Source organism: Strongylocentrotus purpuratus, unplaced genomic scaffold (genome assembly GCF_000002235.5).
Source record: "Strongylocentrotus purpuratus isolate Spur 01 unplaced genomic scaffold, Spur_5.0 spur5_contig_838, whole genome shotgun sequence".
Lineage (NCBI taxonomy): Eukaryota > Metazoa > Echinodermata > Echinoidea > Camarodonta > Strongylocentrotidae > Strongylocentrotus > Strongylocentrotus purpuratus.
Window position 1 is genome coordinate 1,791,775 of NW_022145544.1, and position 20,324 is coordinate 1,812,098.

At 36.6% G+C, this 20,324-nt stretch overlaps 2 protein-coding genes across 3 annotated transcripts in view; one reads left to right on the forward strand and one right to left on the reverse strand.

The window, feature by feature from the left end:
- Nucleotides 1–8,692, reverse strand: LOC115918690 (histone acetyltransferase type B catalytic subunit-like). Its single transcript, XM_030987079.1, has 10 exons — nt 8,596–8,692; nt 7,066–7,152; nt 6,642–6,717; nt 6,053–6,176; nt 4,673–4,974; nt 3,937–4,041; nt 2,854–2,960; nt 1,972–2,123; nt 1,110–1,226; nt 1–638 (listed from the first exon to the last, which is right to left on the reverse strand). The coding sequence occupies exons 1-10, from the start codon at nt 8,600–8,602 to the stop codon at nt 468–470; spliced, it is 1,248 nt and encodes a 415-aa protein (XP_030842939.1). The 5' UTR covers nt 8,603–8,692; the 3' UTR covers nt 1–467.
- Nucleotides 8,576–20,324, forward strand: part of LOC579964 (calcium-binding mitochondrial carrier protein Aralar1) — a 21,569-nt gene continuing 9,820 nt past the window's right edge. The window contains exons 1-12 of one of the 2 annotated variants that reach the window (XM_011663558.2): nt 8,576–8,692; nt 8,840–9,069; nt 10,300–10,372; nt 11,081–11,137; nt 11,530–11,672; nt 12,166–12,281; nt 12,930–13,069; nt 13,669–13,815; nt 14,799–14,937; nt 15,592–15,685; nt 17,103–17,129; nt 19,477–19,631. In XM_011663558.2, the coding sequence (XP_011661860.1) occupies nt 10,322–10,372; nt 11,081–11,137; nt 11,530–11,672; nt 12,166–12,281; nt 12,930–13,069; nt 13,669–13,815; nt 14,799–14,937; nt 15,592–15,685; nt 17,103–17,129; nt 19,477–19,631 (1,069 nt within the window). In that variant the 5' untranslated portion in view covers nt 8,576–8,692; nt 8,840–9,069; nt 10,300–10,321. The remainder of the gene's footprint in view (nt 8,693–8,839; nt 9,070–10,299; nt 10,373–11,080; nt 11,138–11,529; nt 11,673–12,165; nt 12,282–12,929; nt 13,070–13,668; nt 13,816–14,798; nt 14,938–15,591; nt 15,686–17,102; nt 17,130–19,476; nt 19,632–20,324) is intronic. The other variant, XM_011663559.2, reaches the window with a different exon arrangement.

A 20,324-nucleotide genomic window follows, 5' to 3' on the forward strand; every position in this document is an offset into this window, starting at 1 on the left:
CAAGTAAAGGACCATCAAATGGAATTTACACATAATCACATTTGTACAAAATAATCTACTCAACAATTTCATTGTCCAATGCCATTTTATGGTGTGTAGGTGGTTGTTTTCTGTTCCAACAAAACCAAAAGCTTCCCCCCCAAACAAAATCTGTCCACCTGACAAGCACTTTTAAAAAGCACAGAGTAGGCCTACTCCTACTCTATATTCATGCAAACTTTTCACTAGTCTGAATGGATACAATTTAACAACTTGAAAATAATGCAACATAGGAAGAGGAGAATGGATGAATAACCTTTAAGGTGAGCTTTCCCTAGCCAGAAATCGTCAAATTAATGCAGCGTTGGACAATTAAGTGTTCTTTTTCACGTGTTCAGTTTTGGCTGCTGGCACTTCAACTCCAGAACCCTCACAGTTCTTACATCTACAATCAATTCCATGGGGTATATTTTCACAATCGACCATCATCAGTTGGACATCGAGAGGCGGTCAAGGACCTTGCGGTAGTCCTCCAGGAGGAGCTGGAACCACTTCTCAAGGGTCTGATGCCTCTCCTCCAGACTGGTCCCTTCTTCTGCTGCCGTCAGTTCCTCGGGCTTCAGCACCTTCTTCAGCTTCTCATAGTCGGCCTTTTGTTTCTGAAAGACCACAATTAATCACACAAAAATAAGTAAAAATGTAGAAACAACGAACATAGACAAAAGATTCACATCTATTATTTCTTTACTATAGATCTCCAGTATTCGCTTATAACACCAACAGAATGCCAAACTATGTTATGGACTATGACAAGTCATTACTGATGTATTTTGCACACTTCTCCTCGGTCATTCCCTGTAACATACAATATCTTCTCCCAAACCTGTCCTTGGTTACCAAGACCATAACAATTTCCTTTTTTGGGGGGGGGGGAGGGGGAAGGGGTTTGTCTACAAATTACATAATGTTCTACTCAAACTTTCTCCTATCTCATCCTTACACCTGAAACTCTTCTCATTTCCCTTATCTTGTTTCTCAGCTGTCTTCTCTGACACATACATGGAGGGTTTTTTTCAACCTGATTTGCCCCTTCTCCATTTTCCTCCATATCTGAGCAAATGAACACTCACTTGAAAAGGAATATTGAGTCTCTTCTTCACATCCAGCCTGTATGCCTTGGCATGCTCTGTGTTGCTGTAGTCTGTTGATTTGAGCCGCAGGATCTCGTAAATCTTCCTCACTTGTTTCTGCAAATGAAACACAATACATGCTTAATACTTAATTGCATTAATGTCAGTTATGAAGCCTAGAGGAATATTAACTATTTACGTTTTAAGCCCCCAAAACCTTTTTGTTTTGGAAAGTTTTTCCTTTAATTAAGGTACACTGAAATGATTTGTAAGATACCTACTCTCTGAGTAGATTAGATTGCATTTTTTCTTTAAAAAACGTTAACGATTGTCTGTGATGAACCTTTTTTATATACAAGATTAAATCTTATTTCCTCATATTAAAGCCCCTCTGGACTAGTTAGGCATGGAGGGATTAGACCTCCCTGCAAGGTCACTAGCAGGTGGTTATCTCATCAAATCAGCTCTCAATTAAAGGGCATCATGGGGAATGAACAGGTACCGCTTAGGCAATGTTGGCTGTACAGAGGGCGCAAGTAGCTATAAGTAGTACAGTGGGGCTTAAGTGAGTAAACAAAACAACATCATACTTCCTCCTATACAATTCTAACTTTTCTTGTTAAAAAAAAAGGGATTTTTAACTTAATTAAATCTCCACTCTTTCAGATAACCTTTTAAGTACTGGTCACTGAAGAAGGACAAGTTTAATCCTGATAAATTATTCAACAGTCCATGTTCATCTGTAACTGCACAGATTCAAGAATAACCCAATAGCGGACACAGAGGGGCAAATAAGTTTTGTATAACTTTATGCCTACTTTCAAGGTATAATACTTCCAAGGTATGATAAGTCAAAAGTCACCTTGTTCAACTTGAGTTTCTCCAGAGCTTCTTTCTCCATGGCATCACACAATCCTTTGGGGAGGTTCTCCGGTGCGAAGGAAGGAAGTTGGGCACAGGCCCTGCAGTCTATGAAGTCCCTCAGCCTTACAAAATCATCAGATGGGTCTTCCACTGGAAAGGCATATAAAACAGAAGGTTAATGAAAAATGCAAACTTCAGACAGATAATAATAATAATGGGTCCTTGTATAGCGCTCATATCTGTCGGACTCGACACCCCTCCTTTAGCGTGGCTGCCATTAGGGTGGTCTAGCATTTCAAAGAATTAAGTCCTGTCAAGTTCCCATTTACATCACCTGGGTTGAGTGTGGCAAATGTAGATTATTATCTTGCCAAAGGACATAAGTGCTGCAGCCGGATTTGAACCGCAGGCCTCGTGATCCACAGTCCGGTGACATATCCACCCGACCACGACACCTCTACATAACAGAGAGTTTTAGAGGCAGAAATCACACTTACTAAGATACCCCTTCAATACCAAATGTAAAATGTAAAATATCAGTGAGAAAGCTGTGACAACTTGCCCCAAGGTACTCTTAAAAAAAATCATGCAAAGGTATCAGAATTTTATCAAACGAGAGTTTTGCTAACATGGTGTATAGTTCCAATATCTTTTATGCAGAAATTATGTCTACCATGTCAAAGTAAATAATAAAATCCAGATTCAAATCTTCTACACCTGAAAGTGATATCAAACGTATAATTTTAGTGATAGCTCGTTAATGCTCATTTAAACTTAATATGCTGTCAACAGCCCTGAAAGACGAAAGAATCATTCTTATTGTTTATTAATTTCCAAACATGGTAAAATATTCTGGCAATATTTATTTATCTCTCTTCACCTGTGATATCAAGCACTTCCGTGTCTTTCCTGAAGTCAGCATACATCGTCTCTAAGAATTGAGCTCCATGGCCTTGTCTTTGGAATGGTGGGAGGATCAGGACTTGACTGAAACAAGATCAAAATACAAAGATGAACAGTCGATAATCAAAAGACGAAGAAGTCACTAGTGTCAACATACAAGGTTCCTGAAGAACTGAGCTCATGGTCTTGCATTTAGAATGTGGGAATGTAGAATGAGGATCACAAGAAAAGCTTTAGTCTGTATTCGGTCATTCAAATGTCATAAAGAAGCCAGACTCTGAAGAAATGAGCTCCATGGCATTTGTCTTTGAAATGGTGGGGGAATTATAAGAGGACTTGACTGAAACAAGATCACATCCAAAAGACTAATTCATCATGCCTTGAAGCAATAATTACACATAGGGTAATATCCAATATTTGCCTTAAAAGCGGGAATGCACTACTTGTAGCTACTTGCGCCTTCTAAATAGCAAACAATCCCCTTTTTCTTATGTTAAATGAGGGCTGATTTGATGAGATAACCACCTGTCCAGTGACCTTGCAGGGCGGTCTAATGCTTCCTGACTAAACTAGTGCAGATAGGCGATAATTATCACATCCACAAATTTCCTGCAAGTTTCTCACTTTTTAAATTCAATGTAAAGCATGTCACAACTCTTAAGATCACAAAATTTAGCATGAATAACAAAAACTTTCATCAAATTAGTTCAGTGAAATAACATGCTTTTTGGTCAAATTTGATATCCTGCATCAACAATGCAAGTTTCAGACCAATATGAATATGAATAAGGTTTCAGTGACACAAAGACATAACTCCATATTTTGCCAAAATAAGTACTTGATATAAAAATGTTCAGAAAAATGTAGGCTTTCAAGGAAACACAGACTTAACTCCACCCAACACCCCATTGAAGTCAACGGCTAGTGAAACATAGACTTGACTCTGTAAGGTCCAAGTGCTCAGTGCGCATAAACCACTTTACTCAAAGTGGCCAAAATGGAGTTACGTCTTTGTGTCACTGACCCTTCCATATGTTAAATAATTACACGCTGCACCTACCTTATCCTTGGCCTGATCTTATCTGGATAGGCGTAGTACCTGTAGACCGTTGAGTAACCGACTGTTGAGTACCGCTTTGTTCCATCGTGGGGATACCTTTCAAAGCTGTGGGAGGAAATTAATTTAAACTTAAATGATTCATTAAAATGGCTCATTTTTCTTGTGTGTACATTATCCATCAGCGATATTGTCGAAATTGATGCAACATAATTTTTAATGTATACCTAAAAACCAGCTTTTGGGTAGTTTCATTCTCTGTACATACACTATGTTCAATGACAAGACTGAAAGTCTATATCTACTTCATTGTTTTTATCATTCCTGCTTTCATTTGCATAACTGCATTACACCATAACCAGAAGTCCAGATTCACAAACATAACACTTTACTCAAGCTATCAAGGGAACAGATTGCGCATAAGTGAGGATAATTTTTTCCTACCTCTCACTACCCCCTTTTGAGGTGGCAGAAAAAAAAGAAAAAAAAAATGTCCCCCTTCCTATATTCTAATATTTCCATATTTATTATTTATTTGTAATGCAAGATTGTATAAAGCATGGTTTATATTTCCCTTTTCCTGACACACAGGTGACAATTGAAGATGAAATCTGAAGTTGAAGACCCCCTTTTTTGCTCAACCCCCTTTTTTGCTCAACCCCCTCTTCCCCTACTTTGAAATTTAAAAAGAACAGAAATTTATGACCATGATAACATTTACATCAGAGATCCAACTCACATTGTATAGTACATCCACCTCTCATCATCAAAATCAATGTAAGAAGACGCGTCCACGAACCACCACAAGAACGTCTGCAGGTGCGAGTGGAACTCCTTGAATCCAGGGGTCATGACGTTGCACTTGTAGATCTCAAAGTGTCTCGTGGCACCGTGGGCTTCGTCTGTGTTGGAGTAGGAGTGGAGGAGGTCCCCCATCGGTTGGAAGCCGACGTCTTCGTCCAGGCTGGCGACAAACCGGTCGAGGTTGTCCATGGGTGTGATCTCCAGCTTCTCCACGATGGGCTTGAGAATGGGGTCCGCCTGGTGGAAGCATGAGAGGAAAAGAATCCACAAATATATATGTGAAACTTATTTCAATTATTTGTGAACATACTATCAATTAAAGATTACTTTCTATCTTTCTAAATAGTACTGGTGATAGTTGTCCAAATCAGAATTACGTTTAACAATTTGAAGAAGAAAAAAATAATGCCCTAATGGTTAAAGTTAAGAGACATTCAACCTTAAACTGTTCAGAATCACTGTGCCCTTGGGCAAGGCACATCTACATTTGCCACTCTTCACCCAAGAGAGAATGGAAACATGTTAAGTACAAGAGCTGTGAGAATTACGACAAGTCATTATGATTGTATATTTGCTAATTCCCTGCATGAAGTTAATGGAACACATCATGATTCTACTCCAAAGGGATTAAGGTGATGCACAGAATGAGTATGGGCTTGAAATTTCTGAAGTACAAACTAAAAGGTCCTGCAAATATCACAGTGACTCCAAATAAGGCAGTGGCTATAAGATGTGCACAATATAAATCCATATGAATCCCCACTGCCAAACATTTCAAATGCTCTCTGCCTCTCTCAGTTTTCAGAGACAACAACTTGTTGACAGCCATAACATGTAGTACCTATGATCTGAATAGTACATTTATAATTTGTTCTCAACTCAACATGTAACCAATTCAATAAGCCCAACACACAATTTGTCTCAACACACATGATTTTCCAAATATTGCATTAGATATGGTAATTTAAACAAAGGCAATCATCCTGACTCAAGTTCTAACTAATGATATGATCATTAAAAACAAATTTTGTTGCAATGAAGGCCTTATAGATGTCATGAAGACCACATTTGCTTTAAACTGTAGACAAGCATACAAATGGTCTAATGTCTCAACGATTCAGGGCTGATTTGGATTTTCCTCCTACAAGAAGACTTGCAATAGTCCTAGACTATTATTCTCAATATTGATGACTATTCAAAATATCAATCATGATGAATTTCAGGTTTTACGTTCATCTTTAAAGCTGTCGCAAATTCTTCCGAAATCGGATCACAGTCAAATTGTGTGTTGTCACTGTAGTGGGCTTATACTCACTTGTACTCCATCAAACTTCTTTGGATTGACCTTCTCCTCAAATGTGTATGTTAGGTAAGGTGTAAGCCTGGCTGCTGAAAAGTACAGCTGCACTTTCAGACCTCTGTATCCAAATACCGTTTCACTACAAATCACAGAAATGTGGGATGTATTATTAAGTTATATCATACCAGCAACTAAGTGGGCCATAAAGAAAAGACACAGTATTCATGGAAAATATGATATGAAAAATATAAGTTAAACACATTTCAACAATGACCATGGGTATGAAGGGAAGATGTATGCGTCTCACAGAAATAAACACTTCATATTAGTGACTTGAGAACAAGAATGTTCAAAAACTAAAAACCAAGTTTATGGGGATGTATTCTCCTTCCAACATGCCAATCATCAAACTGAGTTTTTAAAATATCATTACTATTCAACTCTTACACCTTTAAACAAACCTACAATTCTTTCTGTTTCATCATTAGCCTACTAGAATGAAACGTTGTTTCACGCTTCAAAACCTGATGAAATCTACAATTCCCACAATTTTAGAAGAATATCCTACCAGACTTAAAATGACTACACATAACTGAAAACTTACTTTTCACCAAAGATCTGATGTGTGAATTCAGGAGCAAAGGACCTGGTAGAATCTTCAATGTCCTCCTTAGAACGGACTAAATCCAAGTTTTTTTTAATGGAAAGATCATAGAAAAGATGAGAACGGTTCATATTCAATGAATGAATGAAGGAAATGCATGATAAGAAAGACTGAATTTTTTTATTTAATATTCTTTCTATATTTTCAATTTTAACTTGAATGGGAACAAAAATAATTTATACATTTTGATCAAATTTTTGAAATTGTTATTACAAAAATAAAAAATAAAAAATGATTTAAAAAAAACATCAAAAATCACAACAAAATATTTATTTAAAAAAAAACAATAATAAAAAAATAAAAAAATTGGGACAACATGAATACACTACTGGTAACTGCTCCATAAGGAGGGCAACTTACTTACCTAGTTTCATTTCTATGACATCATTAGCTCTAGAAATAAACTCCTCCAGGGCACTCCTCATGCTATCCATGTTGTTAGCTACAGCACCTGAAAGCAGAAACAGAACTTTTTTTTTTCATGGAAAAGTTCAAAGACTGTACACCCCATGTTATTGAAGTCTTTGGTAAGTCTACCTGTTAAATGATACTCTCTTTCAAGTTATGATACAATTTAAGTGAAATTTTGCCATCAAATTTTAGGGGCTCCCAACACTTTAGAGGGGCTTTAACATCACTGTTTGTCGATAAGGTCGTTTCTTCAGTGATTTTCAAGAGTTTGAGATCACACAAGAGCAGGACTCTCCTTCGGCCCATGCCGCTTCCGTTGCTGTTACATTTGTAGGTACCCTTTTTTCCCCTTACTTCCAATCAACTTTCCATTAAGTGGGAGGGCAATGTTTCCTGCAGGTTTTTAATTTTATGCATTGGACAGTAAACAAGCCTCAACATCAACTGAGAATGAGGTCGACGTCGATTGAGGATTGATGGGATTCTTCCACATATCAGTAGGGGTGCTGGTCCGAGAATGAGGATTGTCCGCATAAATGAGGATATCAATGTAAACGCAAACAAATTGTGTCCTTAAAAAAAAAGGATCGCCCGCATTTTTCAGACGTTTTTTTCTTGGGCGCTCTGCGGGTTTCGGTTCCCAATCCAGGCGCTGGAAATGCAACAAAAAGGATTCCGCGTAATAAATTTTGTGGGTTGTCCGCGTCTTCCCGAGAATTAATTGCTCATAACATTAAAGTCTCTGTACAAAGTCAATGTGAAATGCATCAGGAAAATCATCGCAGAATCCGTTTTTTTGCATTGCCAACATGCAGATCGTAAATTAAGAATCGTCCACGAAATTGCGGACGCTTTTCTGCAGACAATCCTCGTTTATGCGAACGATCCTTATTCTCCGACCAGCGCCCCTACTGCATATAGATCTAGACCTAGTCTAGTCTAGACTTACAAATAGGCCTAGATCTAGACCTAATTCAGTAGACTCTAGGCCTAATTGACAATTGTTTCACATGATTTATACAATCGAAGGATTTGATTTTGATCTAGACTAGGGGGTCTAGGTCTATTTGACTGGTCTAGCTAAATCTTAAAAAGTAACTGTTGCAACATCAAGTCCCCTAGAGTCTAGGCCCAGTGCAATAGACATTACACCGACTCATGAACATATTCAGTATCATATTCATTGGCTTGCCATTACCATCATGACATTGGCATTGCATCAATCATTATCATCCGACTTCCATTCCACTGCACTGCACTGCCACAGTGCACAGGCAGTGCAGTCAGCAGTCTGCACTGTCAAAATAAAACAGACTCAACAAAGAATAGCCTAGATCTAGACCTACATTAGAAGAATGTGGATATTTGACAAGGACATACTGAGTGTGCTCATAATACATTGGTATAACATTTCAATTTATTCAATGGGGAAGGTGATACGTTTTATTCGCTATCAAGTTTTATGATGAATGAAAAAACTTACCCGCCATCTTGATTTCGCGCGAGACAACTCGAAATTCATGACCCCGGATGTGATTTGCTCATATAACTTCCGTCTGCATGGAGGAGGTTACCACCAGGTCAGTCAATGTTTTCCAGCTCCGATAATAATTTCTGAAAAATGCAATCTTGCCAATAATTTTTTGATTGACGAGCCATATTAGAAATTTTGCACATTAACTGTATCATCTCACCATCATTATATCATCTTGTTTTCTGTATTACAGTGACTTCTGCCGCTACCCATCGATTTCATGAGCTGCTTGCTTCCCGCGGGGTCAGCTATCACGCACCGAGGAAGTGACAGCAACCCCTTGAACTTCGGGTGCTAGCTGAATCCAAAACGAGAGTCGAGACGCCGTCTGGCAGCTAGTGCAGCGCAGGTTCAGAGAATCTGGCACCCGACTCAGCAGTAATAAAGATTGGTCTCAGGCTCAGCTCATTTCTTTATAATATAGTAATTATTTCTGTTCTATAATCTATAGTATAAGAAGTCTTTATTCAATTAAAATCTAGCTCTAGTAGGAAGTCTCGGCCTACAAAAAAGGGGTGACCAAAGTTCGCGGACATTTTAGAACATAGTCTAGAGGGTCTAGACTAGTCTAGACCTATTACAAAATGTGATTTTTGATCTATGATTTCTCATATTCTACACAGATCTATTTAGATTTATTTCAATTATTACCAAATAAACACAATAGTTTTTTAGTACAGATTGGTTCAACTAGAAAATTTATCGTCGAAATCGCGATCTAAAGATTTGATGTCCGATTGTGCGTCCGCATGCGCGCTGCATCTAAAAAAGTTATAAAAACACCGAGACCTAACTTCACGCACAGGGGTTTACAGTTGATTTATCCTAAAAAGCAATCTATCAAAATAAGGTATTATCATAATTTACAAGGAAAGATATCATACAATCATTTGGTAGGGCCTACAACATTTTACTTACAATTATGAGGAAATCTGCTCTCAAAATTGAAGATTTTCAGACCCTTATCGGTAAGTTGATAATTTTTCGGAACGGACGCAAATGATTGCAAAATTTGCCGATCTTTCGTCAATATTTTCACAATTTTGTACCCAATTCCAAAGAAAATTTCTTCTCTGTGTAATTTTATGTGCCTCTTTCCATTGGTGATATCAGATTTTCGAAATCTTACTGATTTTTTGAGAAAGCGAACTTTGGTCACACCACCATACAATTGAAGTACAAGGCTACCATAAAAAAAATCAAGCCAAGGTTAACAATTCTTTTTATTTGTGACATAATGATTAATTAGGTCATTATATTACTACTACCATGACTACTAGTAATAGTCTTGGACTTCTTGAAAATGTTAATCTTGATCTTGAAGTAGACTAGATGATAGATCTTGTCAACTTCAACTTGTTTTTGTTATATTTTAAAAATGCTGTGTTTATTCATTTTGTGGTGTCCTACTTTGTCAAATGCCTTGCTGAAATTCTGCATTACTAGCTTATAGACCAGATAAGTACATGCTCTATTCTGATTCTGCCATTAGGATGAGCACAGCCACTCGTTTGGTGCAACCAAAAAACAAACAATATTTTACCAAACATATTCCTATTTAGAACAATTTCAAATATGAATAATGAAGATTTTTGAGTTGTAAATCTACTAAAACTGTATGTCACGTTGTCTTTTCCTTTCTTTAATATTTAGGTTGGATACAGCAGCCTACAATATGTTCTTCAAGACAGCCTCGTGTGAATCTGCATCGTCTGCAACACGTCGGGTAAGGCAACAGATTTAATCATCCACCATCTCTTATCTGGGATCAATCACTATTTTTTTTTAAATTGTGTTTAGTTTTTAGTGAATTAAGATTACGCTCAAAATAAATGGAAAGCATTTTTTGTAAGACAAGTTGATGCATTTCATTCGTTATGACAGGCACAGGAGTTCCAAACTCTGAGCTAAATTCTGTGTTGTTCATGCTCAGTCTTAGCTGTAAAATATTAAAATGCATCTTATGTTGTTTACATCTATAGGGTGATGATTTACATGTATGTGTGATAATGGACGGTATACAAATCAGTTGGGGTGATCTGTTCCCTGAATTCTCATTCTTGCCTCAATCATTTCAACATCAATTTCTTGGATTTTATGACTATGTTCTGTCCTGTAACACTTTGAAATGTCCCAGTATCGTTAACAAAGGTCTCTTAAAATGTTAAAATCATGGTCTCAGATTTTAGTATTTGGTTCAAACTCATCTTTGTTATCCCCATTAGCAACAAGTGACGATTGATACATTACCAAAGATTTGAGTATGCCTGAAGATTTTAGTAAGTTCTTAAAGCTGCTTGAGCTTAAATCATACCAACTATTAAAATAATTTCAGTGTTCATGGATATCCCTCATCCATTACACTCTCTAACATATTTGACACAAGATGAACAACTGTTTTGGACTAATCCATTTTACTTTTCCTTTTTCATAGGCACTTCACCTTGTGAAGAGAGCAGATCCGGTCCAGCTCCGTAATGTTTTCAGCAAAGTGAGTATATTATAATGTACACAAGTATTCAAACAATTATACGTTTTGTCATAGGGCTGATAATGATATGATATATCTAGTGTTGTATTAACTCCAGTTATCTTCATGGAGTGTTATTATTAGTATTAAATACTAAGTGTTTGGTTACATTTGCGCCTGGGAGGGGAAGAGTGATTTTAATTACAGTGACCCTTAAGTCTCTCCTCCCTTGTGTCACAGTCGTGTGGTGTAAACATAAAAGTTAATGTATAAAGATCTTGGGGTTGGTCCCAAGCATAGCACTTATATCCTTTAGTAAAGATTGTGACTACCTTAACACAGAGACCCACATACTTTGTCTTATCACAGAGTTGCAATTTATACTTTCTATTTCTCCATATATTTTCTTTCAGAATGCAAGCATTGAGCAGGGTGGGGAGCGTTTCATGACCCCTGAAGATTTCATCAGAGGGTACCTCAACATGCAGCCTGAGAGGAATTACAACCCGGATACTCTCAAGCTACTAGCTGGTGTCGCTGATCAAACAAAAGATGGGTCAGTCATAGATTCTTCTTAGAACCTCCAGTATTTCTAAATTTACAAGCAGTTCTGAAAAAATTCATTCCCACGTGTTGCGTTATGATTTTCAGTCTTTCAGTTTTTTTATTTGCAATGTGATGTAGGATGTTAAATACATTTTGTTTAGAATAACGTTTTAAATGCAATGCGCATTTACTACTTTTTACTATCAACATTTCTGATAAAGAATGAGATAAAATATATTTTGTAGAGGGGAGGGGGCCTGGGCCCCCTGGATCCGGATAACCCCGGCTGGAGTCTACGGAATATGCGTGTTAAACCAAAAAAGAATTGCATGCAACGGGGCGATAGGATAATGTGTGATGCAAGTGTATTTCCAATGCAGCAAATATGTGCATGTTTTGACACCCTGCATTTTAACAGTTCTTGTATTTCCGTTTTAACTTGCTGATTCCGTTTAATTAGGAGATGCTAATATAATCTTTGCTTTATATCCTTGATGCTGCAGGTATATATCGTTCATTGAGTTCCAGGCCTTTGAAGCAATGCTCTGTTCTCCTGATGCCACTCATATGGTAGCTTTTCAGCTCTTTGATACCAATGGCTCAGGATTTGTCTCTTTCAGTAAGTCCTACACGGTTCATTACAATCAGTACAAAGTAAAATTTGAACAAAGGATGGAATCAGATTGTTGTCTGGCTCCCAATATACTGTTATTGTGCATAAGCGCATCCCTCCACTCTGTTTGTGATGCATTTTCGGGTTCAGGGGAGAACACTCTGTTCCTCGAATGAAACATAAACTGGAGGCCCTGCATGTACGAGAGTCACACCCCATGTACATTAATACACTACACTTCTTGCAAAAAGGGTGTAAACTTGGTGTCAAGTGTGCCTGTAATTCACACTGGGTAAACTACATAAAGATCTTTGGGATAGGCTGCATAGAACTTTAAAAATTACAGGAAGTAGAAGAGAAGAGAAAAGCATGACTGAATGAAATAAATAAATGAGTGAAACAACAGCTACTGTTTGTCATATTTCCATTTGTTATGGTGTAATATAGAAGGGAATGTTTTTCAATTGTGGTTAACATAAAATATGGTGGTGGTTAATAATCTGAAGTTCAGGAAATGTAGATACATTTTAACAGAAATTCTCTCCCCCCCCCCCCCCCCCCACCATATAATTAACCCTATTCTAGGTTTGAGAAATTGTTAGTAGGGAAAGGGAAATTTATTTTTGTATCTTATAATTCTGTATACTCTTCCAGATGAATTCAAGCAAGTTTTCAGCCTTACAGAAGTGTACCAGAGAATCCCATTCAACTTTGACTCCACTTTCATCAAACTACATTTCGGAACGGAAAAGAAAAAAGAGCTCAGCTTTGTGGAATTCACACAGTTTCTACATGTAAGGCAAAATCCTGTTGAAAATATATAAATATATTTAGTTTTCAATATGATTTTAGATAGTAATCTATCGTAAAGTTTATTCTGTAATTTAATGCATTGTTGCATTTTATACATGCTATCATATTGCTGAGAATTTAAAGCAGAAAATCAGCTAAAGTCATTCTAAGAAATGTGTAATTATTTCTGTTTATATATGTTATTATTAACTTAGATGTAATTATACAGGATTAGAAATTCATCTGTAGGATTGTTTTACATCTTGATCTTCATAGATATTATTTGACAATGCCAATATAATATGTGCTCAAATAATTACTTCAGTCTAATCTCGATTTTATTGTATAATTACATTGATAATGAGATTGCAATCAAGGTCATACCACATTATGCTTAACAAAATTATGTAAGAATCGTAATACAATTTTGATTAATTTCTCTGTTTTAAATTTTATCAAAATTTGAATTATGTTAGAATTAAAAATAATTTGGATGAAATTTCAAAGTTATGAATATGATATTTTTATTTACGGTGATATTGAAAAGTGGGTTGTTATTACGAATGTTACTTGGACCTCTATGCAAATTTCTTTTTTACAGAACTTGCAAGAGGAGCATGCAAAACAAGCCTTTGTCAAAATGGACAAGAACAACGTAGGCATGATTTCTGCATTAGACTTCAACAAGATCATGTCCACCGTGTTGGGTCACATGCTGACTGACTATGTCCAAGACAACCTGGTCACAGTAAGTATATAGATTCTCAACTATTTCTCTTAAGTTCAACTGAAGGACAATTTTCTGAATAGTGTGTACCGATATTGTATGTACATGTATTTTATAATCATTTTCAATACGTTGTTACGCTCTTTGTAAAATGATATATTGCGGAAACCAATAAACTTTTTATCTATAATTCAGTGAAATATAACATTTTCCCAAATTCTTTTTTTTTACAACCAGAATTGCCCTAGTAAATTTCAATGATCATAATATGGTATAGTGTTAATTATAACTTTGTGTCAGGGTTATTAGTGGATATAGCTGTAATCTGCACATCATGTATACCAATCACCAAAAAATAGTTTGCTCTGTATGTAAGCGGCTCCACATTGCTATCCTATATTCAAGATATGGGTTCCAAATATTACTCCTATGAAGAGAAATTGCAAGTTTGAATACACTCTCAATTACAAAATGAAAGAGACATGTGAGTAGACCATTTGACGCACCCCCGAACGCTGGCACTGACAATCTCTCATATTTTATTTCATGTCCTCACAGCATATACATGTTTCAGACTTTGAAAAGGTTGGAAAAGGAATGTGGAATTTTGTTTTATGAAATTCTAAGAATCCTGTATTTACTGTGACTGTTGAGGTTTTGTGGTCTAGTGGATAAGTCGTTGGACTGTGAATCACAGGGTCCACGGTTCGAGTCCCGCCACACTGCACTAATGTCCTTTGGCAGGATATTAATCTACTTTTGCCACTCTTCACCCAGGTGTTAAATGGGTACCAGTAGGAAGGAATTCCTTGAATGCTGTGAGCGCCGAAATCGGCAGCCTAGCAGAGCCAGGGTAATAGTTGGAGAGCCTTGAATACCATGCATGGTGGATATGTACGCTATATGAATATCCAATATTGTTATTATTATTAATACCAGTATGTCACACTTCAAGGGTATAAAGGGTATTGTTATGAAATAACCTTTTTCATGACTCTTTCAAGGTGGCAGGAGGAGAGACCAAACATCTGGTCAGCTTCCCGTACTTCAACGCCTTCATCAGTCTTCTTAGGGACATGGAACTCATGCAGAAGATCTATGAACAGACCACCGGTGGCTCCCATACGCACCCTGTAACCAAGGGTAAGTAAGGTTACGACCTCAACCTTCAAAGGTCATGACCTCAAGAGACAAAGGTCACTGTAATCGGTAATGGGGTTTTCTCAAGGTTGTGGTGATCATGATCAACTTTGAACCAGGTTGCAGATCTTAGTGGCCAATACGCCTTTTAGGAACCAAGAAGACGGGGGTAGGGGAAAGGGTAGTATTTGGGAAGGTGCAGGGATCAATGAATAATGTTGAGGATGCCAAACAAGTTTCTGATATGACAGTAGGGGTGTGGGGAGGAGGGATAGGGATTGGGGAAGGGAGGAGTCAGTGATAGTTGAATAATGGCGAGGAAGCCATTCCAGTTGCTGAAACCATAGCAGTTATTGCAGTGCATTTTGTGGTGACACTGCAGTGTGTAGTAGATTGAGGAATGAAAATATTAAATATATCTATAATGGGATATACCGGAATTAATTATAGTAATGATAAAGTGAGAATTGTCAGGGTTATTCAGGCCTGCATAATAGTTTTTTTTTTTTTTTTAAACCTCCAGTGATGTCTACTCTTTACAGGAAAGGATGCAAAGCAAGTGAAAAGAGAATAAAAATGAATGTAATATACTATTCATGTCTAAGAATCATGTATTATCTTGAAATATTCTCTTCCTTTTTTTTTCTCTCCCTCCAGAGGAGTTTCTTCATGCAGCCCAGCAATATTCCCAGATCACCCCCATGGAGGTAGCTATTCTCTTTCACATATGCTGCCTAGAGGAATCAGTAGGGTGAGTCGAGCATCACACTGTCTTTGCCTCAAAACTCTCCTCTATCTATACCACAAAGTGAAAATACAGAATCTTATGGGATCATGATCACCCTCACACTAGATCAGTAGAATCAAACTTTAAGAATATGAAAATTCTGCTACTGTTGACAGCTGCAGGATACACCTTAAAACTTGTCTATGCTTTTCCATGTTCCCGATGGCTTTGGGTCCTGTGGTGAACATACTTTACAAATAATTGTCAATACTTGTCAACATCTAAAAAATGTTTTTCAATGTTACCCATTGACTAATGGACTGGTGTAAACAATACACATACCTTTACAATGGTGTTTTGATGTTACCTGATAGTTTTGGGATCTTTGCTGAAAATTACCTTACACATGCTTTTCAATGCTATCTGAAAGCTTTGAGACCTGTGCTAAACATGTTTTTAATACTCTCATCTTTGGTGTGCCCTTTTCTCCTTGGCTGAAGTGCATAATGATTTTCTTTGATGTTACCTGATGATTTTGGGACCTTTGCTGAACATACCTTACAAATGATTTTCAACCTTATCTTAAAGCTTTGGGACCTGTGCTAAACATCCCTTTGATACTCTCACCTGGCTTTGGTGTGTCTTCTTCTCCTTGTCTGAAGTGCATAGAGACATGGTTATGACACCTGCTGTAGAAATAGCCCTTTTACCACAAAAAAGGGGGTTAAGATTTCAAAGCACTGAATTATTTTGTAAGCTTCAGTTAAAATTTTAATACCATACCTCCAATTTGTATATGTGGATGGGGGGGGGGGGTGGAATTTTACATTACTCTTGCCACAAGACGTTGGTGCTGCAGCTGGTCTTTTTCTTACCCCTTATGATATTTCTGTGGCTATTCAATCAAACCTTCTAACAGAGTTTGACAGACCTGGAAGAGGATCAGATAAAAATTAGGAGGATAAGATAATAAAACAATGTTAGTTATATGGATGAATAAAGATAGTTATCGTTGAAAATCAGGGAATACACGAAATTAAGGTGAAATACATTACAGAAACTGAGTACGACAGAAATGTAATCTTATGATAATTATGTATGCTAATTATTTTTGTTGATTTTTGACAGAGAAGACCAAGAAAATAACAAGGAAGTAATGATCTCACTTGGGTTAGCAAATATATGGTGTAATAAAGTTTTTGTGATGTGTAATTATCTGTCCACTAAACTATGGCTAGTAGATTATCAATAGCATGGACTTTTTAACATTAACTTTGATTGAAAATATCTTAAATAGTTTTTATATTGAGTTTTTGTAGCTAATTGACAATGATACATTACAATTAATTTGTTTAGCGATATTTGGAAAATCTAAATAATTGAATGCTCCCCTATGTTTCAGTGGTAATAATATTGTAATTTCATGTTATTTTTATTGAAGTATTCAAAGAATATTTAAGCGTAAACGGTGAGTCTCGGTTATTATTGTGTATAATGAAATGAAGTTGGTGCTTATTTCATAACTAACCCATTTTTCTTCTGTATTTGTATCTGAAAATATAATAAACTTTCTCTCCTCTTTTCCACCAAATGACAGATACACATAAATAAAATTTAAGAAATTGTAAAGAATAAGAAGTATTTGACAAGTACTGAATTTTACATTTCATTTTTATTGGGAAGGGCTGTACTAGAATCATGAACCTAATAAGATTGTTGGCAGATTTACAATCGGTTATTAACAGTTTTGTGCAATATGCAAGCCAAGGCTCGTTTTCTTCTTTAATGTCTCCCACACACTCTCTTCCCTTGATCTGGCCACATTGGACAATTTTCATTCAAAATTGGCTTTCTTGTATTAAATTTGGGGCTCCTTATTATTCAGCTTGGTCTGGGAAGTAAAATCGTAGATGTCTTTTTATTTCCACCTTTTCCAGACACATCTCATGTGGTAATAAAAATATCTTAACAATTGGCTTGCTCAGGACTTATTTGATATTTATGATGTCTATTAATGCTTCATCAGTTTCAAACATTTCCCGTCAATTGTTTTGAATTCCTAAATGATCAGCTTGGTGAGGGATATACACTATAATGTGATGATTATATATTTTTAATCCTTTGTGGACATTTCTTGAAATATATCCTATCCAACAAAAATATGTATTATATCTTTAACTTCATCTAAATATGGAAGAATATCTCAATATGAGTTTTGACTAATGTTTCTGTCTGGTGTGATTATATGATGATTACATAACTACCTTTGTCCTAATGTCCTGTATGACATATGTGGAATTACCCTTTTTTTTGGGGGGGGGGGATTTCTAAACAATCACCTTGATCTATTTATTCCATATTTTTTACTGTCATTGTGGGATTTTTAGGTGTTTTTTTCTTCTAAACTAGCACCTGGTCACTATCTTAAAGGTATTACAAAGTTTTGGTATGGGGTCATGAATTTGGTTCAAATGAACATATTGGAAGCATATGCGATTCTACAACATTGTCGCGTTTGAAATTGAGTCTAAAGTTATGAAATTGTAAATAAACTCTTTGTGTTGTATAGCGCCCTCTCGAGGTCAAGATATCAATTAAGCTATAAAAAAATGTTTCTTGACTAAAATCGACCGATTTGCTATCCCCGTTTGGAAATTATATATCACAACTACATATTCCGAGATTTTCATGGTCGCAGCTACCATCGTACGGCCGTAGGCGCTATTTGAAATTTATCAAAATTTACCGGGAGCAACGGTAAATGTTTATATTCAATTTTTCTCGAAAGCAGAATTGTTTTAGGGGTTAAAATTTCTAGTGCTTATATTACACCCACAGGGGCATCCAAATATATCAAAATTGTAAAGAATCACTATCCACCCAATTTTCAAAATTTCCCAAAACTTTGTAATACCTTTAATTGCCCCTTTCACAAGGCAATATAACCTGGGCTTTTATCATACTGAACAGTAGTTATTAAAATATACTTGAGCGTTTGACCTAATAACGTGCGCACGTGCTGACATGTTCACATTTCTGAACCAGGGAGCAATTAAAGTTTCAATTGGTAATTTACATGAAAACTGGAGTACTTTTTATCTTGAATGCGTCTCCTCTCACATACACAACTCTTCCTATCTATGCATACAATAATTCTGAGAAGTTTGATGAGCAATACTGATCAGACCAGGATCTTTGCTGACCTTTCATGCAGTGTGTATGTTTGCTTTTTATACCCTTTGTATGCATAATGGATGTTACCAGTAATTCCCGAAGCCTAAAATAATTGTGTGTAGTCTTAAATGTATCACCCAGTTCTCATGTAAAATAACTTTTTTATGGAATCAACAAACAAGCGATTGATAGAGGGATGAAGACTCATGAAGGAAATAGCATTTTTTTCTTCTCCCTTTTATGAATGCAAGGGGGGGGGGTGATAACATTTTTGATTTGTTATTGGCAAACTTTAATTTTAGCACAAATCATTAAACTCGCTAATATTCTAACAAGTAATATTCTAAAGTACAGATTTGCTCGAGAGGGGCTTCAATGAATTAGGCACTACGATACATGGAATAAAAGCAGTGAAGAAGCCAGCACATGAAGACTATCTGGGCCCAAAACTTGTCACCAGTGACAAATGACAATTTTTGTTATAAGCTAGTGAAATCCTTGCTTCTGATTGGTTATCAGCAGATTTGTCACTGATTTTTGTCATTTTTCATTGAAAAAAAGGCTTTGTGAAACAGTTCCCAGGTGTAAGATACCATAAAAACATTTTTAGTTATTTTTGTGTGCATGAATTTGTGTTACAGACGAGTCACGTTTGATGATCTAGTGAAGATTACGCCACCGACCGATGTCATCAATAAACTCCAGGTGTCCCAACCCAAGGAGAAGGTGGAGCGCACTGCCATGTTAACCATCTTTGAGTCTGCCTACAGATTCGGCTTGGGTGCTGTGGCAGGAGGTAGGTGATAGTTACAGGCATTTTCAAGACAAACCTGAGGGTGTTTCACAAAGACTAAGATAAACTTTAAGTTGGACTTAACTATGGTAGGCCGTTCATTCCACTGGTTGCTTTTACTATTGGTCTCTCAATTATGATCTTTAGATAATATTTTGTCCTTCAATAATGAACTATCAAAAAATGTAGATTAGTGACCACGATTTATATGTCCCTTGATAAACCAATGCCAGGAATGGTTAAAGGAACTAGAGGCATGAATGGCCTGCTATAGTTAAGTCCAACTCAAGTCGATCTTAGTCTTTGTGAAACAGGCCCCAGATATTCAAACCGTAGATGCTGTTTTGATTTGTACAGAACTTACTCAACATTTTCAAGTGAAAATGAATTAAATCAGTTGAGCATGAATCGATCTTAAACCCCGTTCTTGGGAGGGCGATGGGTCATTTCATTTTAAATCCCTCACCCTATTTAATATCCTTCTTAAATCTTAAACAATATAAAATATTGAACACAGATATGGATATATGAACTACAAAACACAGGCCATCAAAGTCAGTTCCACAAAGATTTCATCTATTGCTAGTCATAGATGAATACAATAACATTTTCAGACCAAATTGTTCATCTGACATTGATATCATAATGCTCTGCCACATGCGGAGAAAGAAAAAGAAGGAAAATTCTCCACAAAAA

What these genes read in the sequence shown, in the direction of transcription:
- LOC115918690 (XM_030987079.1), bottom strand. An exon ending in TGTCATAGAAATGAAACTAG is followed by an intron (nt 6,718 to 7,065) that starts GTAAGTAAGTTG and finishes ACTTGGATTTAG; the next exon opens with TCCGTTCTAAGGAGGACATT. An exon ending in AGAAGTTTGATGGAGTACAA is followed by an intron (nt 4,975 to 6,052) that starts GTGAGTATAAGC and finishes TGCTTCCACCAG; the next exon opens with GCGGACCCCATTCTCAAGCC.